The 15,506-nt window shown below is 45.6% G+C and overlaps 1 protein-coding gene across 1 annotated transcript; it reads right to left on the reverse strand.

Annotated features, from left to right (window-relative positions):
* Positions 1 to 2,751: 2,751 nt before the first annotated feature.
* Positions 2,752 to 14,348, reverse strand: wnt7aa (wingless-type MMTV integration site family, member 7Aa). The gene is made up of 4 exons (XM_077007664.1): positions 13,249 to 14,348; positions 12,323 to 12,549; positions 8,208 to 8,479; positions 2,752 to 5,225 (listed from the first exon to the last, which is right to left on the reverse strand). The coding sequence occupies exons 1-4, from the start codon at positions 13,317 to 13,319 to the stop codon at positions 4,743 to 4,745; spliced, it is 1,053 nt and encodes a 350-aa protein (XP_076863779.1). The 5' UTR covers positions 13,320 to 14,348; the 3' UTR covers positions 2,752 to 4,742.
* Positions 14,349 to 15,506: the final 1,158 nt, after the last annotated feature.

Genomic DNA, 15,506 nt, shown 5'->3' on the forward strand with positions numbered 1-15,506 from the left:
TGCGCTGCATGAAAGGACTAGACTATTGTAATATCTCCTACCTTTTGAGTTGAGGGTTGTGTTATGTGAAGCACAGAGACCTTGTTGTTGGTGTTCATAAATCAGGAGTAATTCATTTTGTCTTGACATATTGCCTCCTCCAGTTCTGGATCTTTCTCAACAATGCTGTATCCTGTGTGTGTGTGTGTGTGTGTGTGTGTGTGTGTGTGTGTGTGTGTGTGTGTGTGTGTGTGTGTGTGTGTGTGTGTGTGTGTGTGTGTTGTGTGTGTGTGTGTGTGTGTGTGTGTGTGTGTGTGTGTGTGTACAGTCTAGTATACAGGTTCTAATCTGATAGTGAAGTTTCTAGTTAATGAAATCCAATTTGCTTGTGTTTAAACAGAAACAGACCTGTTTAAATTATAAGTTTTTTTAGCTTATTTGTTATGTAATTCTAGAAGCTCCAATTTTATCTGGAGTACACGTTTTTTATGAGTGTAAAATTATCACTTCACCATGGTTTGTGGTATTGTGAAACAAAATACCAGTCCCAACTGTAAATCACAGTCCTCATAATTTACATTATTTGACATGGATTGGCATGTACATGGCAAAACAGTGCTGGAAAGTTACTTCAGTCAAGGATGTTTAAGTCATTATTACATTACACAGGACTTGGCACACAAACATCATTATTAGCAGAGAGGGAGAGATGGTCCTTGCTCAATAATGGAGATGGTAACATAAGATTTAGTGCGTCTCTGCCCTCTAAGAAAAATTAGGACCATAAAGGTTTGATTTATGTCTGATAGCTGAGGAAGGAGAAAAAAATCGGAACATTCCACATCTCATCTTCTAGAAGGGTTTTCGTCCACACTGACGTTACACTGCACTACAGTGTTGGTCGTCTCGGACTGCAGTGGACTGCTTTGCACTGCACTGGAATATAGTTTCTCCCAGACTGACTGCCTCATTAGGTCTCATAATAGGGCAGCAAGTAAAACGATCCACTTTGAGAAAATGGGAGCTCAGGCCCACCTGTAGAGTGTGGCTGAGTAGCATTCTTTGAACGAGCAGAGAAGAAGAAGAGCTCCACTTTCAGGGGTCTGAGCCCCAAAAGTGCATTTGTGCGCAGGTCAGCTGACACAGTGCCTCGTGTGGAGTCTCTAATGGCGTGTTTGGGGAGGGGGAGACGAGGCCTGGGAGCCCCTGGTCCTCCCCCCTGCAGCAGCAGTCTGTCTGAGACTTCAACGACGGCGTCGGCAGACTGCAGGCAGACTGGCAGCAGTAAATCACCATCTCCTGTCAGATTCCAGGTGTGCACAGGTGCGCCCAGCACAAGCCATAAACTTCCCGGTAGGTGGAATAGACCTCGGACCGTGGCCGACCTGGCTCTCAGACAGGCACCAAATCACTACAGAGAATACCTTGGCAAATGGGGTGATCACTGTTTATGAGAAACTGCTGGAAGATTTTTATTTTTTCGCTATAGATGAATGGTGTCATCGTGCTGATCACCTGACCTGAAGGCTCCTATTAAGCAAGCTTATCTTAGCAATTCCCTAACAGCACATTTAAGCCACATAGTGAGCTGGAACAACCAAACTGCACAGTTGCAAGCGTGGGAGGAGACATTGGGGAGAGACCCACTGGTGCCGTCATGAGAACATATCTTAGATGGGCATTTTCACAAGGGGCCTCTTAACTAAACGCCTTCAATTGTGGAGGAAGCAAGGCAGGCATATGGGAATGATGGGGCTGGATGTAGAATCTGTCTCCACATTATTGCTTTTCTAACACTTCCAGCTATGAGTGTGAAACTCCCCCAAACGTCTGCCATTCAGGATGTGACACGCAGGAACCTGAGCCAAAACGCTGAAGCCCCAGCAGGGTCTTTCTAAACAAGATATTGTGATTCAGCTCATGGTATCCAGTGCTGAGATTGTTTAGCCAGCTGCCTTTTCACGTGGTCGCCCATTGAGATGGTTTTGCCTATTTGCAAAGCAGTGTTTTGTGCCAATTATTCAAGGCTAAGGCTAAGATCTTTTCTAACCCTTGGTTTGAAATTCCTCTTGACATCATCCTTCACAATTGAAAAGCTCTCTCTTTCTACCCTCCTCCTTCCTTCGGGCTGGGGGTAGGGGACGGGGTGTTGGGGGGCAGGGGGAGAAAATAAATAGCATCCAGAAGTTAGCTGGATTTTGCATAGTTAACATTTCGCTAACGGGCAAGAGTGCCTCTCAGGGAGACTAGGTCGCATTTTTGGGGGACACGGCTGCGTTGCTGTGGTGACGGTTCTGAGGAGTGAATGAAGCAGATGTCAGAGTAATCCATCACCCCTTCCTCCCCCCACAATACCCGTTACCTACCCCTCCTCCCCATCCCAACACTGGGACACTCTCCCCACTGTTGCTCATCAATTAAACGCTCCCACCAGGCCTAACGTTAACACGCCACCACCTTCCTTCGGCCACAGACCTGCCTCACAATCGTCCACGCTAAAGAAACGGTCCAAGTCGACAAGATGTAACTTAGCGTCAACGAATGTTTAGCGGCTGACAGCTTGTTCCCGCCTCGTTGCTTCGGGGGATTGTCACACCAGTGATGACTCTATTTCAGAAAAATGTTTTTGGCTTGAAAAAGAGGTGGGGACTGTGTATAAATGTTGTTTTAATGGAGACTTATACATAGCAAAATAGCATACAAATATTAAAAAATGGAGAAGTTGGATTGTTCCTGATTGTTAATTATAAGAAAACATGCAGGAGCCCAGTGAACTGCTGAGGAGACTTTTATTAACACTGTTCAAAACACAATGCACATCACCGTTAAACTCGCTACGACAGTGTAAGCATACAGAATGGGTTTGGCAAAAAATCCCATGAGCTTGCTGTCTGTTAAACAGGACCAGACAGAAGGCTTTTATCTTGTAATTCGGCTGTTCTTTGGTTAAAATCTCTGTCACGGTGGTATTCCTTGTAACCATAGTGTCTGTCCCTTGTTGGTCCTAGGTGGTGGACTGCTGTCAGCAAACTGCTGTTAAACAACTACAGGATAACCGAAAAAATATTTTTACAATTTTCCCATGATTACTGATTATTACTAATTTGTTAATCCATTTCGGATTCAGATGCCTTAAACCTTAAACAAGTGATTCAGTTTGTACCATGACATCATCACCTACATGCAGTTTCAATTACTCATTTCCATCCATCTACAGAAATTGAACTTGGGGAGCAGGACTTCTTAAAGCAAAAATAAATAGAACACTCATATAAAAATAATCTCTGGTAAAATATATTCTGTGCAGCGCAGGGAGAAGGTATCCAGTCACATTTGCTTGTGGAGTTCCAAAGGTCTAGGTTCAGCAACTGGCATCGCATACAAATTCCAGGTTTTATCTTGGCATCTACCAGATCATTAGCAGCAACATAAAGGACTGGGAGAGTTTAGCAACAACAGAATCAGTGATGTCAGTGTTCCGTGTCAGTAGCTTGTGTCAGTAGCTGGTCTTCAGCAGGCAGGCTAGCCCTTCTAAAGCTGTGTGTGGGCTCGTGAGCTGGACGCTCTGTGGCATTTAAGGTTGTGTGCAGGTTGTTCATCAAATGTAGTTAGTTTGGCGAAGGATATGTGAAATCCCATCCTGTGTGTAATTACACTTGGGTCACTAATATTTGCCCTGTAACAATTATGGAATTAACATTTTCCAAACATAATTGAGCTATCGTGAAACTAAATCTGTTTTTAGGGGCTGTTTCTATGCAGCCCCTAAATCAGCATCTATGTTTAGATGTTTTAATAATCAGATGTATACATTTTTGGCTTGTGGATAATTTAGCTCGCAACAAGTGGTTAATCCGTTTATGGAGGAGGGAGCCATGTAGAGCGATGCAGTTTTCCAGTGTACTTTATATATATATATATATATATATATATATATATATATATATATATATATATATATATATATATATATATATATATTAACATTGTACTGGGAACTGAGGAGAAAGAGCAAACAGTGGAGAGATAACTGGAGAGAATTTTGTGTGAGTGATGCAAACTGTTGAATCGTTTATCACAAGTAACAACACCATGACGACGGGACACTCGGTGTACATCTGTTCGGCTTTCTCTACATACAGTGAAAACTACTCTCAGTTCAGTAATCACAAAAGACGAGGAGGAGTCGAGTGTGAAGGCTGGTTAAGTTGATCCTAACACAAATATCCAGTGATGAAAACAGACCTAAAGTCATACAAAGAAGGAAAATCAGTAGTTTTTATTATTAAATAAATTAATATTAGCCTTTCTTTCACTAAACAGAAAGTTAAATATCATGTCCATATATGGTAATCTTTCACAACGTCCATCAAGAGACAAACAGAGTGTCCAGTAGTGAGTAAAGTATTAGCGGCTCAGGCGACCACTGAAGAGTCAATCGGGAGGCTTTCCAGACTAGAAGAAGCTACGGAGGCCACGCCCATCCTCTCGGTGCCCGTCACAGCTGCCCCCCCGTCCCATCAGCAGAGTTCTCGGGCCAAGGTAGACATGAACCTCTCGCCTCCTGCGTGTGCTTTCCAGACATCAGGGTGATCCTGGCTGACAGCGGAGGGGGGGGGGGGGACCAAGAAATCGCCGTGTGCAAAAGGTTCCCCCTTCCGATCCACACATCTGCCCGGCCCACCCCCCATCTGCAGTTCTGCCTGCAGACCCTCTGGTGCATCGGCGCACGTGCACTCGCGGGCACACGTGCAGCAAACGGCTCACTTGCACGTGTGCACCTCTGTCCGCTCGCTGCAGGTGTTGCACTTGACGTAGCAGCACCAGAGGAACTTGCAGTTGCACTGCCACACGCGCGAGTACTGGTGAGTGTTGTAGCCCCGCCCACAGCACATCAGATCGCAGCCGTTGGCCTGCAGCGCGAGTGTCTTGTTGCACGTGCGGCCCTGTGTGCCCACGCTGCCCGTCGCCGGGTCCGCCTCGCAGTAGTTGGGGGACTTCTCGATGTACACCAGGTCTGTGTCGGCGGGCTTGCGGTACGACTGGGGCTTCTTGATCTTGAGGAAGGTGGGTCGCTTGTTACGCCGGGCGCGCACGGCCTCCACCTGCACCGCCTGGTAGTACTTCTCCTTCAGGATGTAGCCCAGCTGCCGGAACTTGGGCAGCGTGGTCCAGCAGGTCTTGGTGGTGCAGGAGCCCGAGACACCGTGACACTTACACTCCAAACGCATGTTCTTCTCCAGGATCTGGGGCGGGAGAAACAGAGGCAGGTTGAGAACCTGAGGAACCTCACTGGCCCTGGGTCTCGTTGCAGGGTATATAATTTGAGTCTAAGATAATTATGAGAGTAAGTGCTTTGATGATTCACAGTTTGATCCTGTTAGGCTGTGTGATGACAGCTTGATGCCTGCAGTGAATCACTAAAAACATACTTGTCCTGATGAAGAGGAAACATATGTGGAAAACACTAGGTACTTTCACGGGTTTGTGTCCACAATCGTAAACAATGAGTGGTACACTGAGTCATAAACAATACTACCTCTTCAGTACAATCATATGCTTATGATAACATATATATTTCTTGATCAGAAGCCCTCGGTCAGTGCAGAAAGGGTGAGGTCATTCTTCCCTAGTAGCACTGGTGTCTACAATCACGGTTATGGAGCATGTGTCTGGAATAGTTAAACAGGTTGAGACAAAGGTTTTTTTAAAAACATTCCAATCGAAGAATGTGAAGATTGCTAAACTTGCTGCACCGGCGCGTGATCCGCCTCACGCCTGCGTGCCCGTGCTTCGGGGTGGGGGGGGGAGGGGGGGTTGGGGGGGGGGAGCTGGGAACAGCCCGCGTGGCAGCGGACTCTTCTCCAACGTTTTACGAGCCTTTTCATTTGTATACAAAACATCCAACACAAATTGTTTTGCTCTTGTAAGTATGAGACAGTTGTCTGTAGGAGTCCTGGTCTTGTATAAGCAGCAAGGTGGAATCAGAGGAGGGCGTGATATAAACACCGTTGGCATGACAGTTCTCGGGCTCTGCCACAGCCATACTGTGTGTAGTGTACACAGGTTAAGCCTGGGAATCGAGTTTCAGGTGCCTGTGAGCTTCCCCTTGTGCTCATTGCGCTGTCAGGCAGGGCCCTACAGGTGAGCCCCACAGGTGAGCCCCTCAGGTGAGCTCTGCATACAGTGCCATACTGATTAGTCCTCCTGGCAGAAACCTACAGGCAGAGCTCTTAATGTGATCCTTATAGGCAGAGCCTTACTATTGAGCAGGTGAGCCCTACTGTTGAGCCCTACTGTTGAGTCCTACTGTTGAGCCCTACAGGTGAGCCCTACTATTGAGCCCTACAGGTGAGCCATATAGATGAGCCCTACTGTTGATCTCTACAGGTGAGCCGTATAGATGAGCCCTACTGTTGAGCCCTACACGTGAGTCATATAGATGAGCCGTACTGTTGAACCCTACAGGTGAGTCCTACACATGAGCCCTACACATGAGCCCTAAAGATGAGCCCTACTGCTGAGCCCTAAAGATGAGCCCTACATGTAAGCCGTATAGATAAGCCCTACATGTGAGCCCTACATGTGAGCCCTACTGTTAAGCCCTGCTGTTGAGCCCTAAAGATAAGCCGTATAGATGAGCCCTACTGTTGAGCCCTAAAGATGAGCCGTATAGATTAGCTGTATAGATGAGCCCTACAGGTGAGCCCTACTGTTGAACCCTACATGTGAGCCCTACACGTTAGCCATACACGTGAGCCATACATGTGAGCCATACATGTGAGCCCTACTGTTGAACCCTACACGTGAGCCCCACTGATGAGGGTGAGGAGAAAAATTTGAGTTTACACATTTTCTCTCATACTGCAAATTATGTACAGTAATGTATTGCCTTATGATTGTTTAAAAAAACATAGCCAACGTAATCAGGACTCAGAATGCCCGAGTAGCTACGGAGGCAGCTGCTCACAACTGGAATCAGAGCTTCTGTGAGGTGACCTGTAATCTTTGCTGTGGTTGTCTGAGGCCCCACCCCCTCCGCCCCCACGATGCCGTGCTGCAGCGTTCCCCCTTCATGTGTGGGAAATGTCTCACTTAGCATTTTAATTATTATTACATATTTGCTCTCTGCCTCTCAGACTTTGTGGAGTCTTCTTGGCAATTGTGCTCTCTCTGGGATGCATATCGGGCTTAGTGTGCGTGGCAAACAGCGTTCAACAAAGCACTGCGGAGTCAAATCCACAAACCATCTTCATGACAGCCCATAGGAAGCACGCCTGTGGTCTTTTCTAAGACTCCCGTGAGGATTGACTAGATACCACCTGTGCAGCGTTACGTTGCTAACAAAAGCTTAAGTGCTTAAATCATACTCAGCCGTGACATTCATTGTGGGATTAAGTGCCATTTGACTCCCAGAACAACCAGATGCCATTGTCAGTGGCTGTGAAAATTCGACAAATAAAGACATAAGAATTCTGTCTGAGGCACAGTAAACCATCCTGGGCAGGAGAGTCATGAAGACTGGGGTCCATTCTGTAGGGTCACGACCCCATCCAGATGATCTGTCCAGAGTGCTGAAGCAGTTCATACTCAAGTGTGCGGTTATTGTCTATTTAACACCTACTATGGTTCTCAGGTAAAAGAAACAAAGGTCTACTGCTACTGCATATCCAATTAGGCAGACTTACAACCCAATCTAACTTCTAAACACCAAAATGCTTCTTACAATAACCCATATCCTAGAATGGAGCTCAGTGTCTAAGGGTGTTTGGAGAATCACCCTGAAATGCTTCAGTGACCATTTGGCAAGAAAGGCCTAGCAAATATCCAAGAAATAACCCAGAGCGTATCTCTTGGAACAGGAGGAAGGAGATTTAGTGATTACTCAGAAGGAAGCATGTCTGTGCCTCTCCACCTACAAGCCCGTGCTGTCATTTCATTACAGAGGCTTGTTTTTAAGTCTGCCTGCCACTGTTTATCAGCACGACCACGGTGGGAATGTCAATCACGACGTCAAGGTTGCAGACACTGCTGCCTGCCGCTACCGCTGACCATCACGTCGTCCCATCTCCAAGAGAATCAGAGGAGTGGAGCTTTTTTTGTTTTTTTGTTTAGCACGATCATAAGACAAGATTGACCCGAGTAAACCAACACTGCATGTCCTACGGCGAGTTGCCAGCACTAAACGCAAGCGTTCGGGTATCGATGCTCTGAGCGAGCTTGCCTACCTTGCGTCCCACTTCGTTGTTGTGGAGGTTCATGAGCGTCCGGGCGTTCTGCTTGACCTCCCGTTCGTCCACGAAGGCCTTGGAGAAGGTGAGGCCGTACTGGATGTCTGCGGAGCACCCGCCCCATCTCCATCCCTCCTCCTGGTTGTAGAAGCCCTGCTTCTCCTTGTCGCAGCCGCAGCCGCTCAGGGAGCCCCGCGTGCAGGCGGCCGTGATGGCGTGCGCCACTCCCGCCGAGATGATGGCATAGGTGAAGGCCGCCTCCTTGCTCCCTGTGCGTGCGAGAGAGCGTTGGCAGTCAGCGTGTGCCACGGCCAGATCCGAACCGACTCGGGGGCAGCGCCGCACCCACGTACATACACACAGCCTAACGCTCGACGGCAATAACAAAACCCGTTTGCCACGCCAAGTGACGGTCATTTATCAAGCCTTCCCTGCACTGATGAACTGCCACAGCCATTCTTTAAATGTGGACAGCAAGCAGACTAGCTGAAAATAGACTCACGCAGTAATGACAGAGCTGGAGATACGGCACGCTAACAATGCCACGATAACGGATAGTGGAGGCACCGAGGGCCCTCGTCGCTACTCCACACAAAATAAGTGTCCTTCAGATGTCAGGGGGAGAAAACGCTAAGACGGATGACTGCTCAGATGACCAGGAAGGAATAGCCCATCTCTTTAACAAGCGGAGTAGAGGAGGGTTTATTTAAGAGACAATAGAGCAGTAGGGATATGGGGGCACGCGGTCCATTTGGCCAGAGTCCCAGCGTCCGTCAGGAGAGACCTACCCAGCACACGCAACCTCCCCGGGCTACCAGAGCCATATAATTGATTGCCACTGTTAAGCAGGGCACTTCCAGGTTAAGAGTGTGATTCACACAGGTCCACGCCACTGAGACACAAACACAAGACGTACAGCTTTCACCCTGTTGAAGAGACACGGTTCAAAACACCAAGCAACGCTGCGTGGTGAGCTCTCTTGCCTACAGGTCTCTAGCCTGCATGTTTTCTACAGTGACATCATTTCTTGGCTATCGAGACGTCTAGATGGTGGTGTGTGAGCAAACCCGACTCACCTGCAAGGATGGTGTCTTTCAGAACCCTGCTCATCTGAATGCTACTTTTAAACAGATTAACATACAAATGTCAGTGTTTTTTTTTTTTATCTTTATTGCAAAAAAAAAAAAAAAAGATGTAAAGTCTAAGTTCTAAACCTGGCTTTGACATTTGCTCTGTGATGGAAGGAGAAGGTATTTCAGTACAAACAGAGTGTTTCAGTCCAAACACAGTATAAGCCCAAAGATTCTTGTTAAAGTCCTCAGCAAAGAGAAAGCTGTCATGATGTGAAGATCTATTGACCAGTGCTGAGCCCTCCCGGAAATGTATACCTAGATTAATGAATCATCACTGATCGACTCCTTTAGGAATCATTTACACAACTTGAACTAAGAAATCTGAATCCTTTAAGTACACTGGCAATTTTGACTCGTAAACACATTCATAATCTGCACAAAGTCCATCTCGAGGGCTTTTGATACGACAGACATGCCATACACATTTAGCAAATCATACTACAGTGAGCTGTTATGAAGTTAGCTTCACAGCTAGGAGAACTGACCTGCCCATTAACATATTTATACAATCTGTCCCCTCGCTAATCTCCCCCCCTTCCACTTATCGATGGGTGCAGCCCAACCTGAGGTAACTTTCTAATCCCCCTTTCCCGGGGCCTCTATACCAACACTGGTATGTGTTGACCTGCAGCTGATAAACATCTTGGAGCAGCGCCCATACAATTTAAGAAAGGCCAGTTTTAAAACATCAATTATATGGAGATTTTTATGAGTTTCTTGGGCTTCTTGCCAAGGGCAAACAGATGGAGAGCTTGGTGAAGACTGGCAATTTCACAAAAGCCAAATTCAAAAAGGCTTCAAAAAGTCTACAGGACAGGGGAAAATGGGCTTTTAATGAAGCAAACGCGGGCTGTGTTTATTTAAATCAATATATTCAGAACACAAACATCAGTGATAAGAAAGACGTAAAACATGTGTGTTATGACAGTAGTTTCATTACTTTTCCAGAAGTGTGAATCAATGGCTCAAAATGATTCTTGGTGAAACATCGTCTGGACAGAACTGCAAATGCAAGAAGTTAATTTATAAAGCCCACACAATGTGCTTGTCTGGACTTGAGACAATGCTGGTGGGGGAAAACTATTTTTTAGTGCATGCTGGAGGATCCGTATGTTAGAGAGAAGGAGGGTGAGCAATCGGCTCAGAAAGCACAAGCTTGAACAGAAGTTATGCGTTTTACATTTGGCAGGTCTGCGTGGTATATATAGCAAGTGGCACGTTTATTGAGTGAAGATGAAGAATGCAGCTGATGTGTAGACAAGCTCGCGGGCAGCTGCAGAAATGCTGCAAGCTTTATCCACTCGTGTTATGACGCACTTTTGAAAGAGGAACCCTCAGCCACGCTTCCAAAGTCCAGAGCGTATGGTACCAGGCCCTGATCGTGCATTACTTCACCTTGTTCTGAACTGAGCTAGGAGGATTAGCCACTGCTTTTCACCTCCTGCAGCAGGAGGGACCTCCACATTTGGTCAGACAACCAATGCCTGCCTGATCTCCTTTCACCCCGGCCACGCGGGGAACGGACGACCTGCGGACCGGCCCGCTCGGCAGATTCTGGCCCACCGAGACCACTGACCAGGTGGGAGATGACGGCAGGTGGCCGTGCGCCTCCGTCAGCAAGGCGCTGCTCGGGGGGTGGAGGACCTACAATGGAAGCGCATTGGCAGCTGTGAACGCTGCCGGCGTCAAACGATGTAATCAACAACCAAAACAAAGATGCCATCAGCTGCCGAGGTGGCTGAACATGGGAGGGATGGTTCAGCTCAAGAACAAGAAGAAAAGCGGGAAATTCTTGGGCAATGTAAGCACTTGCAGCAACGACGGCTCTCTTTCCTTTTTTTTCTTTTCTTTTCTTTTTCATCAGGCGGAGGGATAAAATACAACTTCACCCTTAGCGATGGATACAAGTCTCTACAGATCTACGCTCTCCCTCTAAGTCAGAGCAACACGCTCCCAACGCTACCTCCATCCTGACATGCACAAGGGCGAGAGGAAATTGGAGAAACGATGGCGAATATGCTCCCCGGCGTTATTTCCGGGGTAGGTGGGTTATTTGAGCATCAAGATCCCCTGCGGCCATCTTCGGCAGACAAACAGTCCAAGATTTCAGCCTTCTTTTTCCCACCAGCCAAAAAGGCTCTGAAACTGAAGCACAGTCCTTCACCTAAACCATTCATCAAAGTGTCGGTGGCTCAATGGCCCTGAAGAACTCCCAAATAGGCCCAAGTTTGCCTAAGGACAATAGATAGCATTACCCCCCCCCCCCCCCCCCCCCCAAAAAAAAATGTCTTAATTGCCTTTGTTTTGTGTTCAGTTTGTCTGTAGTGACATATAGTTACATTTCCTTAAAATACTGTACTGTGTCGTCCTCTCATTCATGTTCTGTAACTTATACCCGTGGCAATGTGAAAAGCCAGTCTGTCAAATCTTCACCATCTACAGATAAGACAGGATGACTACAGAGAGACTTCATTCAAGAGGGTGTGTGGTTGGAGGCTATAAATTCAGCTTGCTCTGTGAAAGCGGCACAAGAATATTTGGTTGTGGCATTGCAGTAGAGTGCCAGAACCAAACGCTGTGAGTAAACCCAAACGTCCTTCAGTAAATCATCCACACATGAACACTAACGAGAATCACTTTAACCAGCATATGAAAACCCAGAATAGAAGCATGTTTCCTTCATTCAGAAAAACCTCTTGATTCAGAAGAAAGAAGGCTAGAAGAACTCATGAGCTTTACTATATACAATTATACAAATAATCAATGGTGAATAAGTCTTGACTGTAGTCTTAATGAACGAAGTAAAGGTTGCTATACCTGTTAGTATCAATAACAGTTTGTCTCGGGTGATGTAAATCACAGAAGCACACAAATTATTCAGTCTGTGTAACTGATTGCTACATCATGAAAATGACAAAAGGTCTGTTTTGGATATTCTAGCTCTGCCTAAAGATACAGTAAAATAATTTTGTAACATACCCACTTTCAACTCTTTTCCAAAGACAGTTCTTTCCCCGAGAGCTGAACAGTTCCAGCGTCCGTTTTTGAATTGAAATTGGCACTCGTTGATTCCCATCTGGGCGCCCTCTCCGATAACTATGATAGCGTCAGGTCGGCTTTGACAAATAGTCCTTTGACGAGGAGCCAGACCAGGAATTTTATTACAGATAATGCTTGCTCCCAGCGCAACCACCGAAGAAAAGCCCCTGTAGAAATAAATAAAGGTATAGATAACAAGGGGGCATACTTGCATCGATACACACCAATCTGCAGAAGAACAGATTATACATCAGCGAGGTAGCGCAAACTAAACACTGCAGCTTTGACCTAAAACAGAGCCGTGTCGAGGCAGTTAGGGCAAAAGAGTAAAGCGCTTTATAGACGTCGCCTGAGATAGCCATCGGTAATGTGCTCACTAAAGCATTGTAAAAAAGGTCGTTAGCTACCGCAGGTAAAACAGCCGGGGGTCTTTACTCACACGGTGTTAATGGAAAGTACACGCAGAATGTACAAGCTCACTTGTGCATACAGTAAAGTAGCCAATCTGAGAAAATACGATGCACTTCACATCACGTGCGCAAAACAACCCTGAGAATATTCGCCTGATGATATTCGCTATATTTTAGTACATATCTAATATTAACGTGTACATTTAACTTACTAGACAATTGCTAGAAATTTGTTCACTCTATGTAGAAATGGGTTAAATGGGCTAAATTCTTAAAACACATTCACAAGATCCAAAAAATTATCTTAAATAACGCTTTATTTCTAGATTTCAAATGAATTGTTTAGCTAAAGTAACAGTCGAAATTCGAAGGAAAAGATCCTTTGAATTTCGACTGTTACTTTAGTTAAATAAATTAGAAGCAAGTTACTATCAGACGAGCAAATACGTAACTTACCCAATCTTTAAATAAATAATCCCCAGGCAGAGGAAAATATGAAAAATCCACCGACGTGTTTTCCTGCTCATGATGACCTTTTAAACGTGTCAGCGGCTCGTAAGCGCACGTGTAGTGACGGGCAGCCCAGTGTATCACCGGCCACGGCGTCCTCGGAGGAGCGCGCTCACACGCTGGGTCCCCGCACACACCTGAGCAGATATCCTTCGGGAGATCTTGGGATGAGTCTTGTTCTGCATGTGTCGTTTAAACGCCTTCGAAATGATATGTGTGTGCATATATATTCACACCAATCACACTAGTTCGTATCACATCCTAACACCTTTCGCCACATTAATCTGGCTGGTCTATAAGGGCGTGTTCTCGTGGAAGTTAGATGAAATTCATCCCCGCAAAAAATTGAATTATCCGTGCGTTCGTCGCGGAACGTGCCGCAAGATTAAGGCTACGAATAGCACGCACAAAACTGCTTTTAATGCAATCTACATGCCCGCGCATCATTAGCTTCCGTATAACAACTGAACCTGACGCAGTTTAGGAGAAAGACATTAACATTAAATAAAAACTAGTCGATCATCTGCGAACAGGTTAAAATGCCTTTACAACCTGCTGCTATAGCAATGCAATCTCCTGGAGTATAATCCTCCTGTGAACAATATCGCATGGGCTTCTTAGCAGACCTTTTATCTATAACACCGCTCGTGGTTGCTCCTCCCATGAGAGTTGTTGGACTTTTTGATTCAACACTCGTCCCCTCGTACCCTCTTCCCCTCTTCCCCCATCTAGGAGGCGAGGTAGTGTCCCATCATTCAGTCGCGCCACACCATGACCAATGTCCCCGCTGTTGGATCAGTCACGTGAGGAAACCGGATCGTCTCAGAACAGCTCAAAGATTTTTCGAGCTGTGCAGTTTTCATACGAGTACGAAAGAAGTGCCAAAAATACCTGATTCGGTGATAAAAGATGCTTTTGGAGAACAAAATATGTCTAGTTCTGATACATGCAGCCTAAACCATTTGCACATTACTCCGAATATATCGCGCCAAAAAGTTTTACTCTATTAGAGTCAACTTCATGTAATGCTTCGTACAATCTGACAACGTGGAATTAGAGCATCGCGTACATGAATTTACATGTTATCCAGAGCGCCTTACATATTTGCCCGTAGGCCTGTGTGATCCCTGGGAATCGAACCCTCGGTGTGACTGGCATCTCTCCCCATCATAGGCTGGAGGGAATGTTACACCTGACCAAACATGGCTTCTCTACCCACATTCTTTGGAAACCCAGTAGAAATCTAAAATTTGAATTAGTGTTTTCAAAGACATACTATATAGCTTTATTACGACGTATTAAATGTTACTGAGCCTACTATATAATTACCAGTGACCACAAAGAACACTGGGCATCGTTTAGAAACTGAATGGATCGTTGATGTTTTACCACCAAAGCACATGACAGACATTGTCTTAACTAAGTACAGACCAGAACACCAAAGCGTTTTTGGCAACATTAACATATAATAACAATAACAACAACAATAATAATAATAATAATAATAATAATCATATCATAGTCATATGAATGTGCAGTGACCAACATACAGCTCTGTTCAATAATAGGAATGTATCATTTAATAATTCAGAAATAAACACGACACAATTACATCGGACGGCTAAACTACATTTTATACATCTTGAAATTGCTTTTGTGGTTAATCGAAGATGCGCTTCGAAACACGATAGGCTATTGAAGAGCGCCATCTCCAGGCGAGGAGCTGGCATTCAGAGGATGTGCCAGCCTACACTACACGTTAAAATCATAATTACACGTCCTGCTGAACTAAGGGATCCGAGAGGAAGCAGAAGGCGTCAGCGCGCGCTGTTGCACGTGAACCCTTGACATTTATGAGAACGAAAACATAAAATTCGAAGCCTTTAGTAAAATCTAATTGCAGTTCCTTTAAGTGCATATACGTTCTGGCAGGCAATACAAAATCCAAATTCAAGATAACACTTTTAGATTTACTGATAATCTTAGTTGCTTCAGGGGGAAATAAACAAGGATTTATAGCATATTAACTTCAAGGAACAATATCAACAACAAATGGCAATATTGTAGACTATACTCACCATTTACAAGAGCTGCAACATTAACAGAAGATAGCAGGGACACACGAGACACACAGACACACGAGACACAGACAGCTCATCCAGCATCCTTTCTAAATTGATGCAAGGCAGACTCTCAGGAAGGCA

This window comes from Brachyhypopomus gauderio, chromosome 1 (assembly GCF_052324685.1).
Source record: "Brachyhypopomus gauderio isolate BG-103 chromosome 1, BGAUD_0.2, whole genome shotgun sequence".
Lineage (NCBI taxonomy): Eukaryota > Metazoa > Chordata > Actinopteri > Gymnotiformes > Hypopomidae > Brachyhypopomus > Brachyhypopomus gauderio.